The 21,296-nt window shown below is 43.0% G+C and overlaps 1 protein-coding gene across 1 annotated transcript in view; it reads left to right on the forward strand.

The window, feature by feature from the left end:
- The window catches only part of SBF2 (SET binding factor 2), a 584,661-nt gene that overhangs the window by 231,038 nt on the left and 332,327 nt on the right, over positions 1-21,296 (forward strand). The window contains exon 3 of the mRNA XM_019519970.1: positions 7,424-7,561. Within this exon, the coding sequence (XP_019375515.1) occupies positions 7,424-7,561 (138 nt within the window). The remainder of the gene's footprint in view (positions 1-7,423; positions 7,562-21,296) is intronic.

Here is a 21,296-nt window from a genome sequence, read left to right on the forward strand (position 1 = left end):
GCTGGCATAACAAGGAGTAATGGGCACAAGCTGATGGAGAGGAGGTATAGATTGGACATCCGCAAAAACTACTTCACGGTTAGGGCGGCTAGGAGCTGGAACCAACTTCCAAGGGAAGTGGTGCTGGCCCCTACCCTGGGGGTCTTTAAGAAGAGGCTGGATGCCTACCTGGCTGGACTCATTTGAGTCCCGTTTCTCTTCTTGGGGTTTTTTGTTGTTCTCCCGCCCTGGCGGGGGGTCGGGCTAGAAGATCTACTAGGTCCCTTCCGACCCTTAATCTATGAATCTATGAATCTATCCATGGCTTCTTTTCAATGCCGCCAAAGCCACCTACAGTCTGAACGCTCAGGGATCAACCTCTTTGAGACCTAATGATGAAGGATACCTGATCAAGGAAAGGGGAGCTATCAAAGTCTGTTGGAAGGAGCATTTTGAAGACCGTCTCAGTCAAGTCTCTGTTGTTGATGAGTGTTCTCAGCTCTATCCTGCAACACCCAAAGATGATCTTCAAATCCCTCCAAACCTTGACAAGTTGAGGAAAGCCATCAAACAGATGAAGAAGACAAGGCATCTGGAACTGATGGGATCCCTGCCAAAGTCTTCAAGCAGTGGGAAGGAGGAGCTCATATCACAGCTCCATGCCCTCAATCTTAAGGATTTGGAATGATGAGAAAATCCCAGATGATCGCAGGGATGCCATGAGTGTGGCAGTCTTCAAGAAAAGAGACAAGTCCAACTATGGAAATTACAGAGGGATTGCCTTGCTGTCCACCGCAGCAAAGAACTTTACAAGTACCTTCCTGAACCATCTCTTTCCACTTGATGAAGAGCTCCTCCTGAAATCTCAGTGTGGGTTTAGGGCATCAAGAGGCAAACTACTGTACTTACAACTTCCTATTAAAGAGAAAATGAAGGAAGACCAAAAGCTATGGCTAAAGTTGTTCTGTTTTCAATTTGATTTTACCCTTAGTTACAAAAGGAAAGGAATTCCATTATTTACACAACAGAATACTGATTATCAAGTACCTATGGCAAGATAGTTAAGGAGTACATCTATCTCAGACATCTGTAATGTGACTACTAGAACTCTTGATACATGTATGAGGAATTACATAATCTCTGAAGCTTCCAAATAAATCATCCCAATACTTTCACTATACTTTAAGCCTTGGTAAAGATTCTGATAAAGATTCTTGGTAAAGATTCTGCTCATTTTTCTTAAAAGTTTCTCCCTGGGCCACCCCTGTTTGCACCCATACAAGCTGTACCTTGAGTCCCCTATGTCACATGCAGTGCCCAGTCTGGTGCACAAGCACTGCAGACAGCATGCTCCTAGTTCTGGACTACTTGTGCATGTTGCATGGAGCTGGCACAGGGTGCATGTTTCATGTGGTGCCCTGCTGGCTGGCCCTATCTGCTGGCTGTGGGTCTGATGAGGCACTGCATAGAGCATGCACATCCCGTGCTGGCTGTCTGTGCAGTTGCAGTGTGCATTGCATGCGCCTGGTCCAGCATATAAAGCCACTGTCTACACTGAGTCCTTTTTTTTCTCTACTGTCTATTAGGTTTATGAATTTCTGTTTCCAGGTCTGTCTTCTAGAGCTATTTTGTAAACTACCTTTGAACACAAGGATTGTGAGGTCAGAAAGGGGAGTGATTATTCTGTGAAAAGGTTCTGTTGGTGTTCATGTGTCTCTGTCCTCTATATTTTTTTTTCTGTGAGAGTTCATTCTGGTGTGTAGTTCGTGTCTGGTTTCACCAGCATGGTTACCATGAAGGCGTAAGTACACAGGATGAGATTATACTATATCTGTGATATATTATTAATAGAATCTGTGGATTCTCATGGTTTTATTGTGAGGGGATGTGCTGACAGGATTTGCATTTATTGTTAAGGCAGGATTGTGTTCCCTTTGGAATCTGTTGATTGGACAGAAGTTTTCCTCTGATGATGAATTGGGCCAGATTTGGGTATTGCTTGAGGACCAGGAGTGAAGGAGTTGGAAATATTTCCCTCAAAGTCTGATCTTTTTCAATAATAGACACTAATTGATCCTTTTAAAGGTTCTGGTGTTGGATGGTAGGTAATAACTAGATGAGTGAGGTCAGTGGGGTTTTCCTTTTTGTATCATAGTAGGTTGTTGCAGGTTATTTGGGTAGTTCATTCAAAGTTATAATCTCTTTCTCTGCTGCAGTGACCTTGCTGTGTGAAGGCATTTTTCTAGTTGGTGAGCTGGGCGTTGTGAGTGTAAGAGCAGATGTGATGATATCTGAAGGCCTGAATATAGATCATAGCTTTCATGTTGTGTCTGGGGTTGTTGCTGGTTTTGTGGATGTATGTGTGGTGATCTGTGGGCTTTCTATATACAATGGGTTATAGGGTGCCATCCAGGATGTGGATTGTGGTCTACAGGAAATTGACATTGATGTAGGAGTATTCCAGGAAGAGTTTGCTTTGAAGAGTGGCATCTGTTGACTCTATGGTAGAAGTCAATAAAGGAGTTCATGTATTCAGGCCAGATGATGAAAATATTATCTTTGTAGCACAGGTATAATATAGATTTGATGACACAATTTTCTAGATATTCTTCCAGATGGCTCATGAAGGGTTGGGGGACATCTTTGTGCATACAGCTTGTTGAATTATACAGTTGGTCACAAAAAAAAGCCTTGCCTCATATATTTCCTAGACTACCATGGCTACAATATTTCAGCTCTACTATCAAGTGCAATATAACATTCAGGTTTTATTTTTGCAGTTTACTGAAAAGCACAAGTTTCATTCCACCCACTTCTAGTATATCATCTGACTTCTAGGACAATGATTTAATTATTCTACATAATTGAAAACACCCATATTTTAGGGCATTTAAGAGGTTTTTTTCCAATGGTTTGTTATTTTTTAATAGTAAATTGAGAGTTTTGAATGTGACATATAAAGAAACAATGTTGTGTTTCCTTTAAGGTGGTTGGCAGGGAAGGGAAAGATTTTTTTTTTTAATGTTAAACATGCTGCCTTCCACTGTATTTGTATTTTTATCATAAATTAAGAGAGTTTAAGGCCAGAAGATCATGAAATCTTCTGTTCTGACCTCCATGTCACAGCACTGATTCTTGTTATAACTTCCTCTGTCAGTCATGATGGGCAGTGGCAGGGATGGACTGGGACGGCGGAGTGCCACCATGACAGCGGAGATGGAGTGGCACTCTCCGCCCCTCCCCCTGGCTCTGCTCCTTGGAGGCAGCAGCATGGGTGCTGGCAGCACAGTGCTGGCCTTGCCCCCCTGCTCCAACTTTGCTGCCACCACCAAGCCACAACAGAAGTTGGCAGGGAGGGAGAGGCAGTGGGGAGGAGGGAAGCAAGAAGGGAAGGGGGGGCACAGTGGGTCACCCCACCACTGCTGCTGGGCCCTGAGAACAGCCAGGGGGGAGGGAGGGGAGCTGGATGTGCAGCAGCGGCAGCACAGGGCACTGGGTGGTGGCTGTGGCCACCATGTGCAAGCTTCCTTTCCTCCTCTGCGCCTGGGAGCTGATGCCACTGAGGGGTAAAACTCAAATCAAAGAATTGCATTTGTGACTGATGAGAGGAAGAATTTTTTGGTCTTCTTAGTAAGTAATAATAAAGACAGCACAGTTTTTAAAACATTATTTCCAGATAAACTTTTAACATAAAAATATTTCTTATAATGTGGGTGCGTCTACACGAGACACTTACAGTGGGGTAGACTAATTAGCTCCACAGTAAACATTTTCTGTCTCCACATGTGCCCCTATCAAGCTAGGGTAAACTAATTAACTCCACAGCAGGACAGTACTTGTAAATACTTGTAAATGTTTAAATATGGGATAGCCTGGTCCAATCTTCTTTGGTTGTTCTGGGTCCTGCTGTAGTTATATAGCACTATTTACAAGTACTATCCTGCTGTGGAATTTTTTACTCCACCACAGTACACACGTAGCTGTTTTCCCACCTGGCTGGTGCACAAGGGTGCTTCAGTGCAGGGGCTGCCTGCTGGCCAGTCCTGCACTGGAGCACCCTCATGCCCTAGCCAGCCTCTCCACAGTATACTGAGCTGGTGGGGAGCAACTCTGGGCTGGCAGGCTGACCCCTGGGCCCTGTGCCAGCTGGGGCTGCTCTAACCTGCCTCAATATGTTGCAGTCACGGGTGCATATGGAAATAGTGTGCCTTGTAGCAATAAATGCCAGAGCAATAAGCTCTGGAGTTTATTACTTCACATTTAATTGCACATTTAGACGCACCCTATTTGTAACATTGCAAATTTGAAAATGACATTGGTAATAGTAAAGTAAATTTTTAAAATTCTTTCACTTCAAGTGCTGTAACACTGGAATCAATTAATTTAATAACATACAAGAGCATAGGATCCCTTTGGAAATTCTTGCTGAACTATGCAAGTGCATGTGCTTTCATAAAACGATATGCAGTATTAAGAATATAGCCATCACTAGTTTAAGACTATAGATCATCTCAAAAACTTGCCCACAAGCAAGTTTTAATTAATTTATAAACAGTAGGGTAGACCCATTTTAAGTATTTTAAAAAACATTGGCTTGTCATCACCAAGCCATAGAGGGTAAACAGAACATTTTTAGTGGCAGTAAATTTCAACTACATCTCTGTTAAAAAATGTGCTGTCTAACATTTTAAAACATGACCTAGTTTCCTGCTCTAAACATGTTGTAGAAAAGCACTTGTGACTAGTCAGTGGAAAGTTTTTTGCTGCCTTGAGCACAGTGTGTAATGTAATTCCGCAACTTCAAATACAGGTGTACCTTTATTTATTCCTTTAGGTCAGCTGATGGAATACTTGTATTAGACTGTTAGGAATAGAAATGCCTAAGGTGTAGGATTAGAAGCAGCCACACAGTTGTATTCTGCATACTATACATCCCAACCCAGACAAGCTCATTGTTTTGAATTTTTAATGCCTTTGATAGAATCTGTGTTCCAGTTCCAAGAATTCTGGCAAATTAAGTGAAGCAATATGAAAATCAGAGTTCATGTTTAAACTTCTCTTTTTTGTTTACCATACAGGAGACCTAGATGAACTTTTGATTATGTTATATCTCTCTCTCTATTAGTAGAGGTTTTTTGTCTCTTTGGTATAGAGCTTTGGAACATTTTTCTTGCTGTTCCGAATGGTTAATTGCTTATTTGATATTAATAATCTCATTGTATAGTAACCTGTTTTTGTACTGAGTTCTAAGGTCCCTTTCAATGTGTTCATTTTAAAATATTAAAGTAACTTTTATTACAGTTTTTATGGGAAAATGAATGAATTTTGTAACTGTGAATGCTTCTAGAAATCAGAACCAAAATGCGTCAAGTTGGATGCTGAGGGAGCCCATGGTGCAGCACAGTGGGGTGGCAGGGTATGCAGTGCAGCCCAAGGCGCTGATGGCTCATGCTGGTGTGGTCTCCAGCCATTTAGAAGATGGACAGCCCTGAATTCGTAACATGTAATTTGCTCATGTTTGATAGTAGGCTGTTAGCAGCATTATGTACAAATCACTAGCAGGAGATGACATACTCCTTACTCATTTGTATTTGATTTTGGCTGCTTTTTCCTCCTCGTGTACACCAGTTTGTAGAGCACTAGAGTCAGACTGTTTCTGCTCTCAGTGCTGGAAACTAGCACAGTAAATCCTAGTTTACTGATATGAAGCCCCTACTCAGTCTAGTGAGTGCAGTAGAAATCATGTGAAGATGGAGCATGCTTAGTTCAGATAAGTTAAGAGGCAGCTTCTGAGAAGTCTTCATGGTATGCATGTACATAACCTCTAGTAGGCATTGTTTATTGATTAATGCTTTAATCATGATTAATTGTAGTATGCCACATGTTTAGACAATTTGTCATGGGAAACAAATGGCAAACCAGTGATAAAACTTACAAACCAGTTACAAAAATGGTGAACCAGCCACAAAAATGTTACTTGTTGAGTTTAGAACATTTTTAGGTGGTTTGCGTTGTGCTTTAATTTGAATGCATGGCATGATAAGGTTATGCTGTCTCCTCTAGCATCCTAAGGTGCACTGTTTCCTTCTTCCCTGCCTTTTCCCCCACAGGTCCCAGAGCACCAACTTGGGCTATCAAACACAACCCTCAAACACCAGCAGGGGGACTGAGCAATTGGGATTGAGCCCTGAACTGTTTCTACCCCCACCTCTCCTTGACCCATCAGTGTTTTCATAACCCTTTCACCCTTTTACTGCCCCTATAACCCTGCTTGACTTGTATTGGGATGAGCGCCATCAGGTCTTTCACTACTCTTTGCATAGAGAAGGGGCATAGGGGCAGAGATAGCAGGACTTGAACTGGGGCATCATGACTCTCAGCAAGGGAAGGAGCAGAGTCAGTGGGACTTGCAGTGTGCCACATGTCCAGGAAGGTTTGAGTCCCATGGGAATGCCCCCTGCCCTGTGTACAGAGCCAATTTGGGACAGTAGTGCTGATGTTCTGCTGAAATTTAAGAAAAATAAATCCTGCCTGAGGCAACTCTCCAACATAGAAAACTTCAACCTAAATATTTAAAGCAAGCAAAGCTATACGCAATTGAAAACAGGGTATTAATTGGAAAGTGTTAGGAACCTTGTCTGCAGGAGGAGCAAGCTTTACCCCCTGAAGTTATAGCAGGTAGGCCAGAACGCCTGAAGTTTAATCCAGACTAGTTTTGAGTTTTCGGAAAGAGACAAGAAGTCATGATAGCATTATGGTCCTCAGATCAGAGGTTGCTATGGTTTGGGTTTCAGCACCAAAGAATCTCTTTTTTTTTTTTTTTTTTGCTTGTATATAGCTTGAAATCTTGAAGGAAAAAAACAGGTTGCAACATAGTTTTGCCACTTCACTCGAACAGTAGGCTAAAATCAAGTTAAATCCTCAGTTCATCTTTCAGAATTACCTTTGAAAGATGTATCTTATACATAAAACTAATATTAAAAATGTTTGTAGATTTTAAACATAGACATTGAAATGAAAATATTGGTTTCATGCAGAGATGTTATAATAAAAAACAGAAAAGCAATTTTAAGTTGTAAATTCTTAGGCTCTACGGAACAAGGACTTGGCTATTTTTCTCATTTTTATGTATGTAACTCCCATTGCTACAATTGATGCATTCAAGGAGGCTGGAATAAGAATTCCCAAGGCAGGTCTTCAGCTAATGTAAATGATTAAAATTCCATTCATGTCTATGGAGATGTGTTTATATCAGCTGATGATAACTCCTTGTTTTGTTCATTCAATATAATATTGAGCAAACATGCAAGAAAAAAAATACGTATTTTACATTTTGTATTTCAGAAAAGGTTATGTTGTTATGTTGTTAGAAATTATTAGATGATTTCTAAAGTAGTATTGATTTTTAACAATACTTTTATATTCTCTTGTTTTCTTTAATTAGTTTTGTCAGCCTGGAGGATGGCAGCTGTCCAGAGAGAGAAAACAGCCTACCTTTTTTGTGGTGGTTTTGACTGATATAGACTCAGAACGACACTACTGTTCATGTTTAACTTTCTATGAAGCAGAGATCAACCTGCAGGTAAATTTCTTTAGAAAAATGAAGAAAAAAGGTCAGAAAAAGTAAATAATCTAAATAAAATTTTATTTTACTTAATATGTTAGAAGAGAAAATATTTCCCTGCTCTTTATATTTAAATGTGGGGGTAGTTGTGTGCTCCTAAATAAATACACACTTTTAAAATTTAATCCACTATTTTTTTTATTTGAAGTACTTATTTGGGTTGGGTTTTATTAATCCTCCATTGTTTGAAACTCATTTTAAGAGATTTTAAAAAAATACTCTTTTTAATTTCATTTACTTTCATTTTTCTTTCAATTTCTTTGTATTTTACACAGGACAGCTAAGGTGATGGTTCCACATTACTTTTCTTCTTTGGCATATCTGTTCGATGAGCACATAAGTTAAATTTTGCTGGCTTTCTCGTGGAGATGAGCTTTTCTCCATTGCTGTAGGGGATGGGAAATTTCACAAGCAGGTTAGACAGACACTTGGCTGGTGTGGTTTAGTCAGGAATGATTCTGTCTTGTGCAGAGAGTTGGACTAAATGACCTGTGAGGTCCTTTCCAGCCCTACTTTCCTGTGATTCCTGTGAGTAGGGACCTACTCAAATCATGATCGCATGGATTTAATGGAAATCATGGAATCGGGAGATCTTCCTGAAATCTATGGGGGGAAAAAAAACAAGACAAAAACTTGCTCAAAAAAACTTCCTAGAAGTCAAATGCTACCTCCCCAGTGAGAGCTAGCAGTCCTGGCCATGCAGCAGGGCACAAAAGGGGCTGCCAGCACAAAGACGAGCAGGCAGGATCGCTGCCGCCCCTGCCCCTTGTTGCTGATTGGCTGAGAGGACTGCTTGTGTGGCCCTGTCTCTCTACACCCTTCAGTGGTGAGGGGTGGGGCTACGTGACAGACAGACAGATAGCCCTCTCAGACAAACAGCAGCGAGGGGGCAGGGCCACATGATAGACAGCCCTTACCACCAATCAGCAGCAGGGAGTGGTGCCACCAGGGCCCCTCAACCAATCACTGGTGTGGGGGGCTCCACCACAATCTGCCTGTGAAATTGGTTAGCTGCCTCCTGAAGTTGGGTAGACCCCTACCTATGGTAATGGAGTTGCATAGGAACAGGGGTTGTCAACTGGGGGTATATATACTCCAGGGGTAGGTACTTGAGAAGGCCCTAGTGGGTGCACATGGGTGGGTGGGGATGGAGCGCCACCACGCATCATCCTGCACTGCTGCGCAGGCACTGCCTGCCTGGCCGGACGTGGAGGTGGGGGAAGCTCGCATGGCATTTGGCCACACACCACCTCCCCTCCCCCCAGCTCTGCATCCAGCCACCAGGGGTACACTAATCCCAAAAGGTTGAAAACCCCTGGCATAGAAGAACATTGTAAATATCCAAGTTTAAAGTATTGTGCTAAAATACTAAACGTCTGTGTGTACGTGTGTGCATGCGTGTATACATTATATGCTGCAAATAAGTTTTATATATATATGGAATTTTTAATTACACTTATTGAAATGGCTCTAGTAGGGTTAAAATAAAGATTTTTAGCATTAGTAGGGTAGTCCTCCAGTAATAACCTTTTTAGGCAGATGAGATGTTGGAATCAACTATTTGGCAATGTTCCTTTTTTAAACATGTTATTCAGTAATTTTTGGAAAATTTTAATTAGCTAAAATAGACACTTGATTTCCCATTTGATATACATTTTTTCATATAATCCTATACTATGACATATTACTTGGAATCCTTATTAGAAAGAGCCTATGGATAAATCTAAGCCATAATTATGAAATGTCATTATTAAGTTTGAAGCATTTTCCTTTTAACCTACAGTATCTCTGTAAGAAATCAAAGTTAGTAAAATATTGGCATTAATTGTGTCAGTAATGTGTTTCAGAACTTACATATCTAGTAAATGTGTCCCAAAATTGTTTGCACTCTAGTAAATTTAAGTAGCTTTACTTAAAGAAACACTGCTGTTAATTCCAAGTATAAATTAACTTTATATATTCTTTTTAGAAGGTGGAGCCCAGAACTTCATATACAACTCCAGATGAGGCTTAACAGTAGAGAGGCACTATCACCTCCTGTGTCTTGCACCTAACTGCTTCTATTGATGCATCCCAAAGCTGCATTTGTCATTTGTGTGGCTACATCATACTGCATACTGATATTGAGCCTATGGTTTACTAAGACTCCGAAGTCCCTTTCCATAGTGTTGCCATCCAGCCAAGTGTCACCCATTTTATACTGTGTTTTTGATTATTCCTCCTGAGCTATAGCGCCTTGCATTTGTCTTCACTGAACTTGATTCTGTTAGCTCCATCCCAGCTTTCCAGTCTGTAGAGATCCTTCTGAATTGCACTCACATCCTCCAGTGTGTTCACAGTCCTTCCCAGTTTTGTGATGTCTGCACACTTGCTTAAGAAGTTTTCTATGCCAGCATCCAAATCATTAATAAATATGTTGAACAGCCCTGGGCCCAGGACAGACCCCTATGGGCCTCCACTTGAAACCTCCTGCCATTCTGACAAGGAGCTGTTAATAATTACCCTTTGTTTGCGGCTGTTGAGCCAGTTATCTATCCACCTTGTAGTAGTTTTATCTAGCTCACCTGTTTCCCATTTGTTTATGAGAAGGTCATGCTGAAGCTTGTCAAATGCCTTGCTGAGGTCCAGGTACTATATAACCACAGCATTCCCTTCATTTACTCAAGTAGTTACTGTGTCAGAGAAGGAGATCAGGTTCATTTGACACACTTTGTTTTCCATAAATCCATGGAGGCTGCTTGTGAGCCTCCTCCAGATGCTTGCAAATGGCCTGCCTTAGAATATGTTCCAGTAACTTCCCAGATATTGAGGTGAGATTAAGAGGTCTACAGTTCCTGGGTCCTCCTTTTTGCATTTTTGAAAGAGGGGTATTGTATTGGCCCTTTTCCAGTGCTCTGGTACCTGACCTGTCTCCCATGACTTCATGAAGATTATTATGAATAGCTCTGAGATCTCCTCTTCTAGTTCCTTCAATACCCTTTGATAGAGTTCATCAGGTCCTGCTGACTTGAATTCATTCAGTCCCATCAAAAGCTCTCTGACAGTCTCTGTTGTTATGTCTTCTCTCCACTTGCCCCCTTCCTTATCCAAACAATCTTTATTAGGCATCTGGCTCCAGCTTACTTTTTTTGTGAAGACTCAGGCAAAGTAGCTGTTGTGTAGCTGTGCCTTCTTTGCATCTTGTGTTAATCCTCCTGGCTTGTTAACAGTGGACCCACAGCATCCTTGGTCCTTCTTTTCTGGACAGCATACTTATAGAACCTTTTCTTTTTGTCCTTAACTTCCTTTGCCAGGTATAGATTAATAGATTCATAAACATTAGGGCTGGAAGGGACCCTGTGAAATCATTGGGTCCAGACCCCTGCCCAAGGGGCAGGAAGTCAGCTGGGTTCAGATCACCCCAGCAAGATAAGCATCCAAGCATTTCTTAAAGATATTCAGAGTAGATGCTTGCACCATTTCTGGGGGGAATCTATTCCAGACTCTGGAGACTCAGACATTAAAGAAGTTTTCCTTATGTCCCGTCTAAAATGGTCTTCCTGCAGTTTATGACCATTAGACCTTGTCTTCCCTGCGGGTGCCCTGGTCAACAGTTCCTGATGAACACCCTTTATATACTTATAGGCTGTTACCAAGTCACACCTGAGCCTTCTCTTCTCCAGGCTGAAGAGTCCCATGCCTCTCAACCTCTCCTCATAAGACCTGTTCTCTTGACCTCTAATCATGTATGTGGCTCTCCTCTGGGCTCTCAAGCTTCTCCACATCTTTTTTAAAGTGTGGAGCCCAGAACTGGATGCAATACTCCAGCTGCGGTCTCACCAAGGTTGAGTAAAGTAGAAGGATGACTTCTTGTGTCTTGCTTGAGATGCATTGGTAGATGCAAGCCAGAGCTCGATTTGCTTTGCTGGCTACGGCATCGCATTGCTGGCTCATGTTCATCTTGTGGTCAGTCATGACCCCCAAGTTTTTTTCGGTCATGGTGCTACTGTGTGTAGCATTGCCGAGCCTATAAGTATGATGTTGTTTTTTTCTCCTGAGGTGCGGCACGTTGCATTTCTCCATGTTGAATGTCATCAGGTTTTGATCTGCCCACCTCGCAAGCCCATCCAGGTTGGCCTGAATTGCCAGCCTATCCTCTAGCATGAACATACTTCCCCATAATTTGGTGTCATCTGTGAGCTTAGCCATTCTGACACCTGAATCTAGAATGACATCAACCTTTTCTCCTTTTTCCAGGTCATAGAAGGAAATGAGGTTGGGCAGGTAAGACCTACCCGCAACAAAGCCATGTTGGCTAACTTTCAGAATGTTACCTTCTGTTAGCCTGTTGTTGATAGTTTCTTTGATATTTTCCAAGGTCTTTCCAGCGATTGAGATTAAACTGGTTGGCCTGTTGTTCCTTGGCTCTTCCTTCCTTCCTTTCTTGAAGATCAGCACTACACTGGCCCTCTTCCAGTCTTTAGGAACCTCTCTGAAGCACCACAAGTTCTCAGATATCCTTACCATTGGTCATGCTGTGATGTCATCCAACTCTTTTAGCACAGATAGGGTGTGTTCTATCTGGGCCAGCTGACTTGTGGGTGTCCAGCCTCTCAAGCTGTTCCCTCACAAGATTTTCGCCAATTATAGACATATGATCGCCGTTGCCATGGTAGTCCTGTGTCTGTCAGGCAGGGTGATCCCCTTGGGCTGGTGGAAGACTGATGCAAAGTAATTGTTGTCAGCCCATAGACTTCTTGAGTCAAGTAGAGCTCATCAACGCAAGTGAGGAAGATTTGCAACCAATCAGATTTGGCTGAATACTCTTCCCATGAGATATCAGAATGGTTGAAGTTACCCATGACGACCACGCGCTGAGACCATGCAGCCTCTGCCAGTTTGCTAACAAATTTGTGGTCAAGCTCTTCCCCTGGTAAGGATGTCTGTAATAGATTCCTACAGTTATATCCCCTTCATCATGTTCTCCCCATATTCTAACCCAGAGGGTCTTAAGTCACCCTTTCTCAGTGCCAATCTCTGCTTGTAGGGAAGTGTACTACTCATTCATATAAAAAACTACCCTCCCCCCGCTGCCCTTCCTTGCAACATGATCCCTCCTGTACAAGGTATAGCCATCAATACCTGTGGTACAGTCATGGATAGAGTCTCACCAGGTCTTCATTATCCCTATGAGATCATACTCATATTTGCTTAGCAGAAGGGCTAGTTCCTCCTGTTTGTTCCCTATGCTCCTGCCATTTGTGTACAGGCAGCTAAGCCTGCCATTGGAAGCCCTGGGCATCCCTGTCCTCTTAGAAGAGTCCTGTCCTTGGGCTGGGGTAGGAATGAGTTTCCCTTGTGTTACCTGACTTGCTGATTTTGCAGTCAAAACTTCCAGGGCTTGCACTAGTGATTGTCCACCCATCCCCCGGTGATCTTAGTTTAAAGCCCTGTCAAGCAGGTAAGCCATTCTGGCCAAGAAGAGTTTCTTTCCCATCTGAGTGAGGTGGAGGCCATCCCTTCCCAACAGACCACTGCCTCTCTCTCTGAAGTGCAGACTGTGATCAAAGAAGCCAAAGCCTTCACAGTGGCACCAACGCTGCAGTCTTCTGTTGACTACTTCAATACGTGTCTCCCATCTGTGCCTGTGACCCATATCTGGAAGGATCGAAGAGAAAACTACATGGACCCCCAACCGTCTGAGCCCAGCCCCCAGAGCTCTGTAGTTACTCATGATATAGCTTGTTCTTTATCTTTGCCTTCCTCATTTTGTTCCTGCAGGTTCTTGTTATTTCCTGGTATGTGTCCTTGTGTGTATACTTCCCTTTTCTATTTGAGGAATTTTAGAAGCTCCTTTTGCAGCCACATTGGTCTCCTGCATCCTTCTTGTGCTTCCAGTATGTTGGAACAGTTTCTTCTTGGGCTTTACAAACTCCCAGCCCTCTTGGACACCTTTATCCTTCAGTCTGCCTTCCCATGCACCATGTCTTTTAACTCCTTGAGTCGGATGAAATCCACCTTTTTGCAATCTAGCATCCTAATTTTGCTAACTTCATGTTTCCCTGCCTCAGGATCTGGAATTCTGTCTAACATGAAGTACATTTGTTCTTCCCAAGATGCCCATCACCTTCCCATCTTCCCCCAGTTCTTTCTTGTTTGTCAGGGAAAGATCCAAAATAGATGATTCCCTAGTTTTATCTTCCACCTTCTGGAATAGAAAGTTGTGGTCCACACAAGTGAGAAACTGGTTGGATACTTTATGTTTGGCTTTATTGTTCTTTCAGCAGATGTCTGGAAAACTGAAGTCTCCCATTAGTACCACCCCATTGTTTTTGGATAGATTTGTCACCTGCTTGAAGAGTACCTCATCCACTTCCTCTTCCTGATTTGGTGGCTTATAGTAAATCCCCTCCATTATATCAGTGCTGCATCTTTCACCTTCCAGCTTGTCCCAAATGTATTTTGCTTTGCTGTCTTCTTCCTCCTGAACCAGGGAACAAGCAGAGGTGTTTTTGACATAGAAGGCAACACCACCACCTTTTCTCTCAGCCCTGTCCTTCCAAAACAGAGTGTAACCCTCCACGTTGACATTCCAGTCCTAAGAGCTGTCTTACTAGGTCTTGGTGATGCCAGTCAGATCATAAAGGGTTTGAAAGGCTGCCATAAAGGGAAAGCACCTTTTCTCTTGCTGCAGAGAGGATGCAGACCAATGGCTTGAAGTTGCAGAAAGTAAGTTTAGATTGGATATCCATAAAAACTCCACTGTTAGAACAGTGAAGCAGTAGAATAGACTGAGTATTGCATCCCAACTTGACAATATTTTATAAAAGTAGGACATTGGCTGCGGTGCTTCCCCTGCTTTACCTATAGAGTTTAGATTATGATTTGTAGAGGATAGTTTGGATGGGGAAGATCCTGCCTGAGGCAGGGGTTTGGATTAGATGAGCTCTGGAGGGTTCCTTCCAGCCCTATTTCTCTGTGATTCTATGATTTGCTATTTGTAGGATTTTGCTTTCCTTGAATTGAAGTATTATTCCAAACTGCTACTGAAAACCATACAGAAAAAAAATACTGAGCAGCAGTAATTATATTATACCTCTTAGGCATAAATGGAAATGAAAGAACACTAGCTGTAATCTTAGATATGCTTCATTTTTAACTCTGTTTTCTGAAAGCAAAGTTTCTTGCAAAGTGTCTATTAAATTGAAATGCAGGAATGTATCCAAAAATTGGATTGATTCTACATCAGTGTAGATTTCAGTGAAAGCAAACTGGTATTTCCCTAGATAGGATTTTTTTGTGGCAACTTTTGTTAATTTTAAAACAAGGAATGAAATGTTCTGTGGTAATTTTTTCAAGACTGATTTAAAGCTTAAAAAAGCTAGCTCTCTCCTCTTTATGGATTTCATAATCTATACTAATTCTTATCATCTTTAATGGTACAGTTTCCAGTACCCAACTTAATAAAACTCATTCCACAGCCAGATCCATATTTGCTAAAAAGCTTTCTTTTTCCAATATTATTTAAGATGCAAGTATATTTAAACACATAGAAGTAGGATCTTGGCTCACAGAATGCTGGCTGTCTTCTGAAGGATGCTTATTTTACAGATGAAGTTGAATTAAAATTATTCCATGACTGCATTGTTTATAGTCAGACTTTCTGTTTCTTCATAAAGCCTATAGAGAATAACTGAACTTGCCATCTTACGTACTCATTAGACAAGAATTCAACATGCATACAATCCATAATGAAACAGAATCTTAGTGAAGCATTGGACTAAGTAATGTAGATTTGAATTGCAGTGCCCAGGACATAAATGACACACACTGAAATTTTGGCTAATAATTTTTGGTCTTAAAATACAGTGCAGATTTTTGTTCCATGTTAATTCACAAGAAGACCTAAAGTTTTCAAAAGATACCTTTGTTTCAAAGATAAAATAATTTTTTTCTGCTCTGTGGACCTAATTTTGATTAATTTAGAACAAAAAGAGCTGCCTCTGTTCATGTGATTTTTTCCCCCTGCAAGGCAGAGAAAAGGAATATCTATTCTAAAGCTACTGAAAGAGGTTTATAAGTGAGCAACTAATATATAATATTCAGAACTAGAGGTGCACTGATACATCAGTCTGATATTGGATCAGTACCGATATGAAGAAAATTGTCTATATTAGATGTTGGCCCTATGGGGCCGATAATTTGTCCGATAAATTCCAGTGCTGGGCGCAGCCGCAGTGTAGTCAGAGCAGAGCTGGCAGCATGAAGAGCTGCCTCCAGTTGGTAAGTTGGAAGGGGAGGGGGAGGGGGAGGGAAGGGACGTGGGAGAGGCAGATCGATGTCCCCAGTGGTGAGGGAGGGGGCAGAGGTAGGTGCTGCCCAACCGGGACAGGGGGAGGGATGCGGGTCAGAGTTGCAGCTTGTGGGGTGGGGGAAGCTCCTGCCACTGCTTGTGCCCTGGGAAGATGGGGTGGGGGGCATGTGCCCCCAGATCTGTGTGGCACAGTGCGGGGCAGGCTGCAGCTGCGGGGTGGAGCCGGTGCTGTGCAGGGCTTTTCTTGCAGGGGGCTGGGCTCAGAGTAGTCTCTAGCAGCACTAGGAGGAGGCTGGAGCCACCCCAGTTTTCCCTGCAGCTCCGCTTCCAGCCCCACACTGCCCAGCACAGCCCCGGCTGAATGACTCGCCTCCACCCATGTGCCAGGAAAAGCCGTGGCTGTACTGGGCAGTGGCATGGGGCTGGGAGCGGAGCTACGGCAAAGTTTGGGGTGGCTGCAGCCTCCTCCCAGTGCCACCGGAGCCCACTCTGAGCCCAGCCCCTGGCAAGAAAAGCCCTGCGCAGTGCCAGCTCTGGGTCCACCCTGCAGCTGCAGCCCACCTTGTGCTGCGCAGATCCAGGGTACATGCCCCTCCCCTCCCAGGATACGAGCAACGGTGGGAGCTGCCCCCACCCCATGAGCCGTGCCTCTGTCCCATGCTTCCCCCCCAACCTGGGCAGAGCCTGCCCCTGTCCCTGCCCCCTCCTTCATCCCTGGGGTGTCGATCTTCCCCCGCCACATGCCCCTTCCCTCCCCGTTCCCCTTCCACCACAATGGACTTACCACCTGGAGGCAGCCGTATTGGAAATCAGATCAGTATCAGCTGATATACCTCCTTAAATATCAGCTATTGGTATTGGCCCCCAAAATCTCTATTGGCGCACCCCGATTCAGAACCTATTTTATTATAGCTGCTAGTGTTTTGGGTATTGTTACCATATTTCCTTGCATACAACATGCCCTCAAATAAGATGCACATTTTGTTTTTGATAGGCAGAATAAAGAAATTTTTTTGTTTGAAAATACTGGTAAGCATTTCCTAGAGAAAACACAGGCAGCTGCAAAATGCGGGAAGCAGCATGTTGTGGTTGTTTTGTTAACCCCTAAGTGCACGACCCAGCAGGTGGTTTTGGTTGAGCCAAAATGCCTGGCTCTTCTCCTCAAGCTGAGATTGGTGGGCAGCAGTTTCTGCCAGGTCAGATGAAGGCCCAATCTTAGCCAGCAGCACCTGTAGTCAGTTGAGGGCTCACCCAGCTGATTCAGCAGACACTGAGGGTTCAGTTCTGCTTTAGAAATACAGCTCAGTGGAGATCTGGGTGCCTTAGCAGAGCCTTCTGTGGGTCACTAGGAGCTTCTGTAGCATGAACCTCTGCCAGGGGGAAGTGAAAGTGTCCACAGCATGCCCCCAACCCCCTAGTGCAGCCCATGTAGCATGACTTTATTTTTCCCCCAGCATAGGCTCATGTGGCAGAATTTGCTATTACTGTGGTTTCTTGCTTAAAATGCACACTACAATTTTCAGCAGCTGGCAGGTATGGTGTGATTTGGGTCTGAGTCCCAATCTCAAAATAGTGTGCCCTGCTGTGCCATGTGTGGCATGACAGGAGGCATGCTTGTTGGGATTGGGGCTCAGATCTGATCACACCTTTAACTGAATGTCTGTCAGCGGCCTTGGTATCTTTGAAATCTTGGTATGATTCTTTGCTTGTTTGTGTTGGATAGAGTAGAAGCCATATGCCTCTAACGCTGTCTTGCTAAGGTTTCAGCAAACCTTTTCTCAACGAGGCCTCAACTTCCAGCAGGCTTCTCTCCCTCTTTACCTGCTTCCCCCTTCTCCTTAGTTTAACAAGGTCTTGCTTCTTATAGTTTCTCTTTGACCATCCACACAGAAAAGGGCAGCTTCTTACTGACTGTTCAATGGTCCACCTTCAGTGGAACAAAATAAAAAGCATTCAGTTAATTCCTTACCTTGCCACTTGGACTGGAATATATGGAACAATCAGATGTCTGTATTCAGAAGAATCATAACTTAACTGTACGGAAATCACCTCCATTGGTCATTTTGTGTAACTTTATTGCTATAGTTGACTAAAGAATGAGTGTTTAAAGACACTGTTCATATTTGCATACACTGCCTACAATGAGACCTTTATCCCAAATTGGAGCTTCTGGATTCTACCATAATGCAACTAACAAAGGAGACTTAATCAGCATTCTGTTCTCAGGGGAAATTCCACCTGACCTGAGCAGCGCTTTGTCAGCCAGTCAGTTAGAATTTTTACAGAAAAATTATTGCCAATGATAGAATCCTTTTAGATAAGTTATCAAATGACACAAAAGTCAAAGGTTAATGATAAAATGTTACAATACATTTCACTAAAACCAAAGTCATAGTATTAAGCAACAAAACTAGTGCAAATCAATTTCCTTTTATTTTCTTTGGACAACAGCTGTGGAATACAGTCACTGTAGACTATTGTTTTGCAAAATCCTGCTAACTTTAGTCACTGACATCAGTGGCAAATTTTAAATGTCAGTTTCCATGAAGTTTTGTATGCATACACAAAAGCTTGTTGCAGATCCATGGATTGTTTCATTGCACATACAGTTGTAAAATATTTTGAGCTTGTTTTTGCTAAAATGTTGAAGATCCAATTCTGAAAAATGCATGTGAATAAACATGTGATGTGCAAGGAAAAAATCTCTTATTCACAAGTATTTCCCAAGTCATAACAAACCTGCCATTTCAACATCATCAGGGTTCAGGAAGTTGAGTTTTTATGCTTAGACCAGAGTGTTTGGTAGTTCTACTGTGATAAAATTAATGTTATTTGATGAGTAACCATGGTTTTGTGTTTCCAGACAATGAAAACATTTGGTCCACAATGATGTTTCTTTTGAAAAACATGAAATCTGGGCTTCTTTTGGCCAGTATGTTAGTATTTTTTGTTAAAGAATTCAAGTATTCCATGATTATACCAAATGTTAAAGTTGTCATGGAAAAATGCCCTACATTTATGTTGTCTTTAGTAATTTACAAATACGATCTCAGAATGTTAGTTCTGGAAAAATGTTTTTAGTCATGCTTAGTATATTTCAGGGGTAGACAATTATTTGGGCTGGAGGGCCACTAAGGGTGTTTTGGTGAGTGGTTGCAGGCCAGGTCAGCATCCCTCCTACCCCCCCACAGTGGCTCACCAAAGCTTCGTAAGTGGCTCTGCTCTGTACTGGGCCTAGTGGCTGGAATGGGGCTGTGGGCAGGCACAGGGAGCAGCATCCAGGAATCAGACGGGCAGGCAGCACTGTGATAATGTGGGCCTGGGGCAGGGATGTGCACAGAACAGATCGTGACTCTGCCCCAGGACCCATTCCTGTGCTGTCACTGCATCATGATCCCAGTCCTGCTCCTAGATGCCCCATCCCATCTGCCCGACTACACACCCTACCTATGTGGGTCCTGCCCCGGTGGTTGGTATGGGACAGATGGGCTGGGGTGCCCAGGCAGCAGAGCTAGGTTCTGCAGGGGCAGCAGCTGCAAAGAGCCACCACTACCACCAAGAATCAAGTCTACCGCTGTGCTGCCCCAGCTCCACTGTGTGGCCTGGGGCACTGGGATTGGCTGCAAATGCCACAGCCCAGGTTTCTTCCCACACCTGGGTCAGGTGGGACCGAGGGACCCACTGCAGGTTGGATAAAGTCCCTTGGTGGGCTGCATCCAGCCTGTGAGGAGTATTTTGCCCACCCCTGGTATATTCTGGCATCACTTTCTAAATAATCTGGAAAATAAATGTCACAGTATCATGCAGTGATTAAAGTATCTTGCTTCCTTTCTGCTTTGTTCTACCTAAGGTTGAAACAGTTCAAGTTCATTTATTTTATTGTCCTCTCTTGCATTTACTATATCAGTAATGTCCTTGTCCTGATTTGCATAGTATGTGACTTTGAAATATCAACACAATAACATATTTTAAAATGTGTGTCCCCTGTTGGGATGAGAAGGGGAAGGTGTTCAATATATTGAGTAAGACCTGTTTTTCCTGGATCTTCTATTACTCTTCCTCTCAAGGGTAGCTCAGCAGCCTTTTAGCAAAACAAGATCAGACAGAGCTCTCTTTTGCTTTCAACAGGTCTACTCCCTTATTAGCTAAAGGTGCTCCTTCTATTTTCTGCTCCAGTGTTGTGTTCTTCCTACACGATGTCCCCAACCTTTCTTGCCCCAGAGGAGATAAGGGCATAAATATTCATCTCCAAATAAAATAGATTAGGTGTGCCAGAATGTATTTTATATGTGTAACATATAAGAAATACAGCTTATATCAAATGCCACAGGGCATATGAACTCAACGACAGTATGGCTAAACACAACTTGACATTTACCTTCATCTAGAGAGTACATGTGCTATATCAGTAAAACAAACTGAAGAAACCATTCAAGATACCCCAGCTGTTCTCAACTCAGGCGAGAGTGCGCTAGATTGGAGGCCAAGAGGAAACTGAGTGTTAAAGTTTTCAGAAGCACCAGATTTTTAAAGAGATCCAGAAAAGTGTTGTGGGATTTTCTAAAAAGTGCTGAGGTGTTGAACTTGCACTGATTTAATTAATCCGGCCTGTGCCACAGATTTCCTGTGAGTTCCTCTGTAAGACTGAACAAGATAAACTTGCATGTTAAAAAATATAATGTCCAGGTGGGATGGTTGGGACCAGACCCCTGTTCATGATAATATAGTGTCACAGATTCAACCCAAAACAGAGTTGCCAGGGTTCTGCATCTGGCATGCAGAGCTGTTCTGCCAAATTAGATTTACTCCTAAGCCATACGAGGAAATGCTGAGGGATCTGGGACTCTTCAGCCTGAAAAAAAGGAGGCTGAGAGGGGACTTGATAGCAGCTTACCACTACATCAGAAGTGCACATCAAGGGCAATGTGAACAACTGTTCACCGGGGTACCCTTGGGGAAAACTAGGTGTAACAATCACAAACACCTGGAAGACCATTTCAGGCTCAACACTGGGAAAAACTTCTTCATAGCTAGGGTTTCCAAACTGTGAAATAAGCTCCCTCCAGAGGTGGTGCAATTGCCTACCCTGGAAATCTTCAAGAGGAGACTGGATGGTCACCTTGCTGGGGTCACCTGACCCCAGTTGCCTTTCCTGCTCGGTTCAGGGCCTGCACCTGATGGTCTTCCGAGGTCCCTTCCAGCCTTACAATCTATGAAACTGGATCTCCCTGGTCTTTGCTTGCCACCACTGGTTCTTTTTTTCCTGTAGCCTCCTCTGAATTACAGCTTTAAGCCAGTGGTAAGCCTTTTGTTTTTGCTGGTTGGAGGGTTCATTTTGCCAGCTACAGAATGTAGTTCTCTTCTGATGGATAAGAGCTAGGCTTTCCTCATTATTCTCAC

This window comes from Gavialis gangeticus, unplaced genomic scaffold (assembly GCF_001723915.1).
Source record: "Gavialis gangeticus isolate Ggan-Ray unplaced genomic scaffold, GavGan_comp1, whole genome shotgun sequence".
Lineage (NCBI taxonomy): Eukaryota > Metazoa > Chordata > Crocodylia > Gavialidae > Gavialis > Gavialis gangeticus.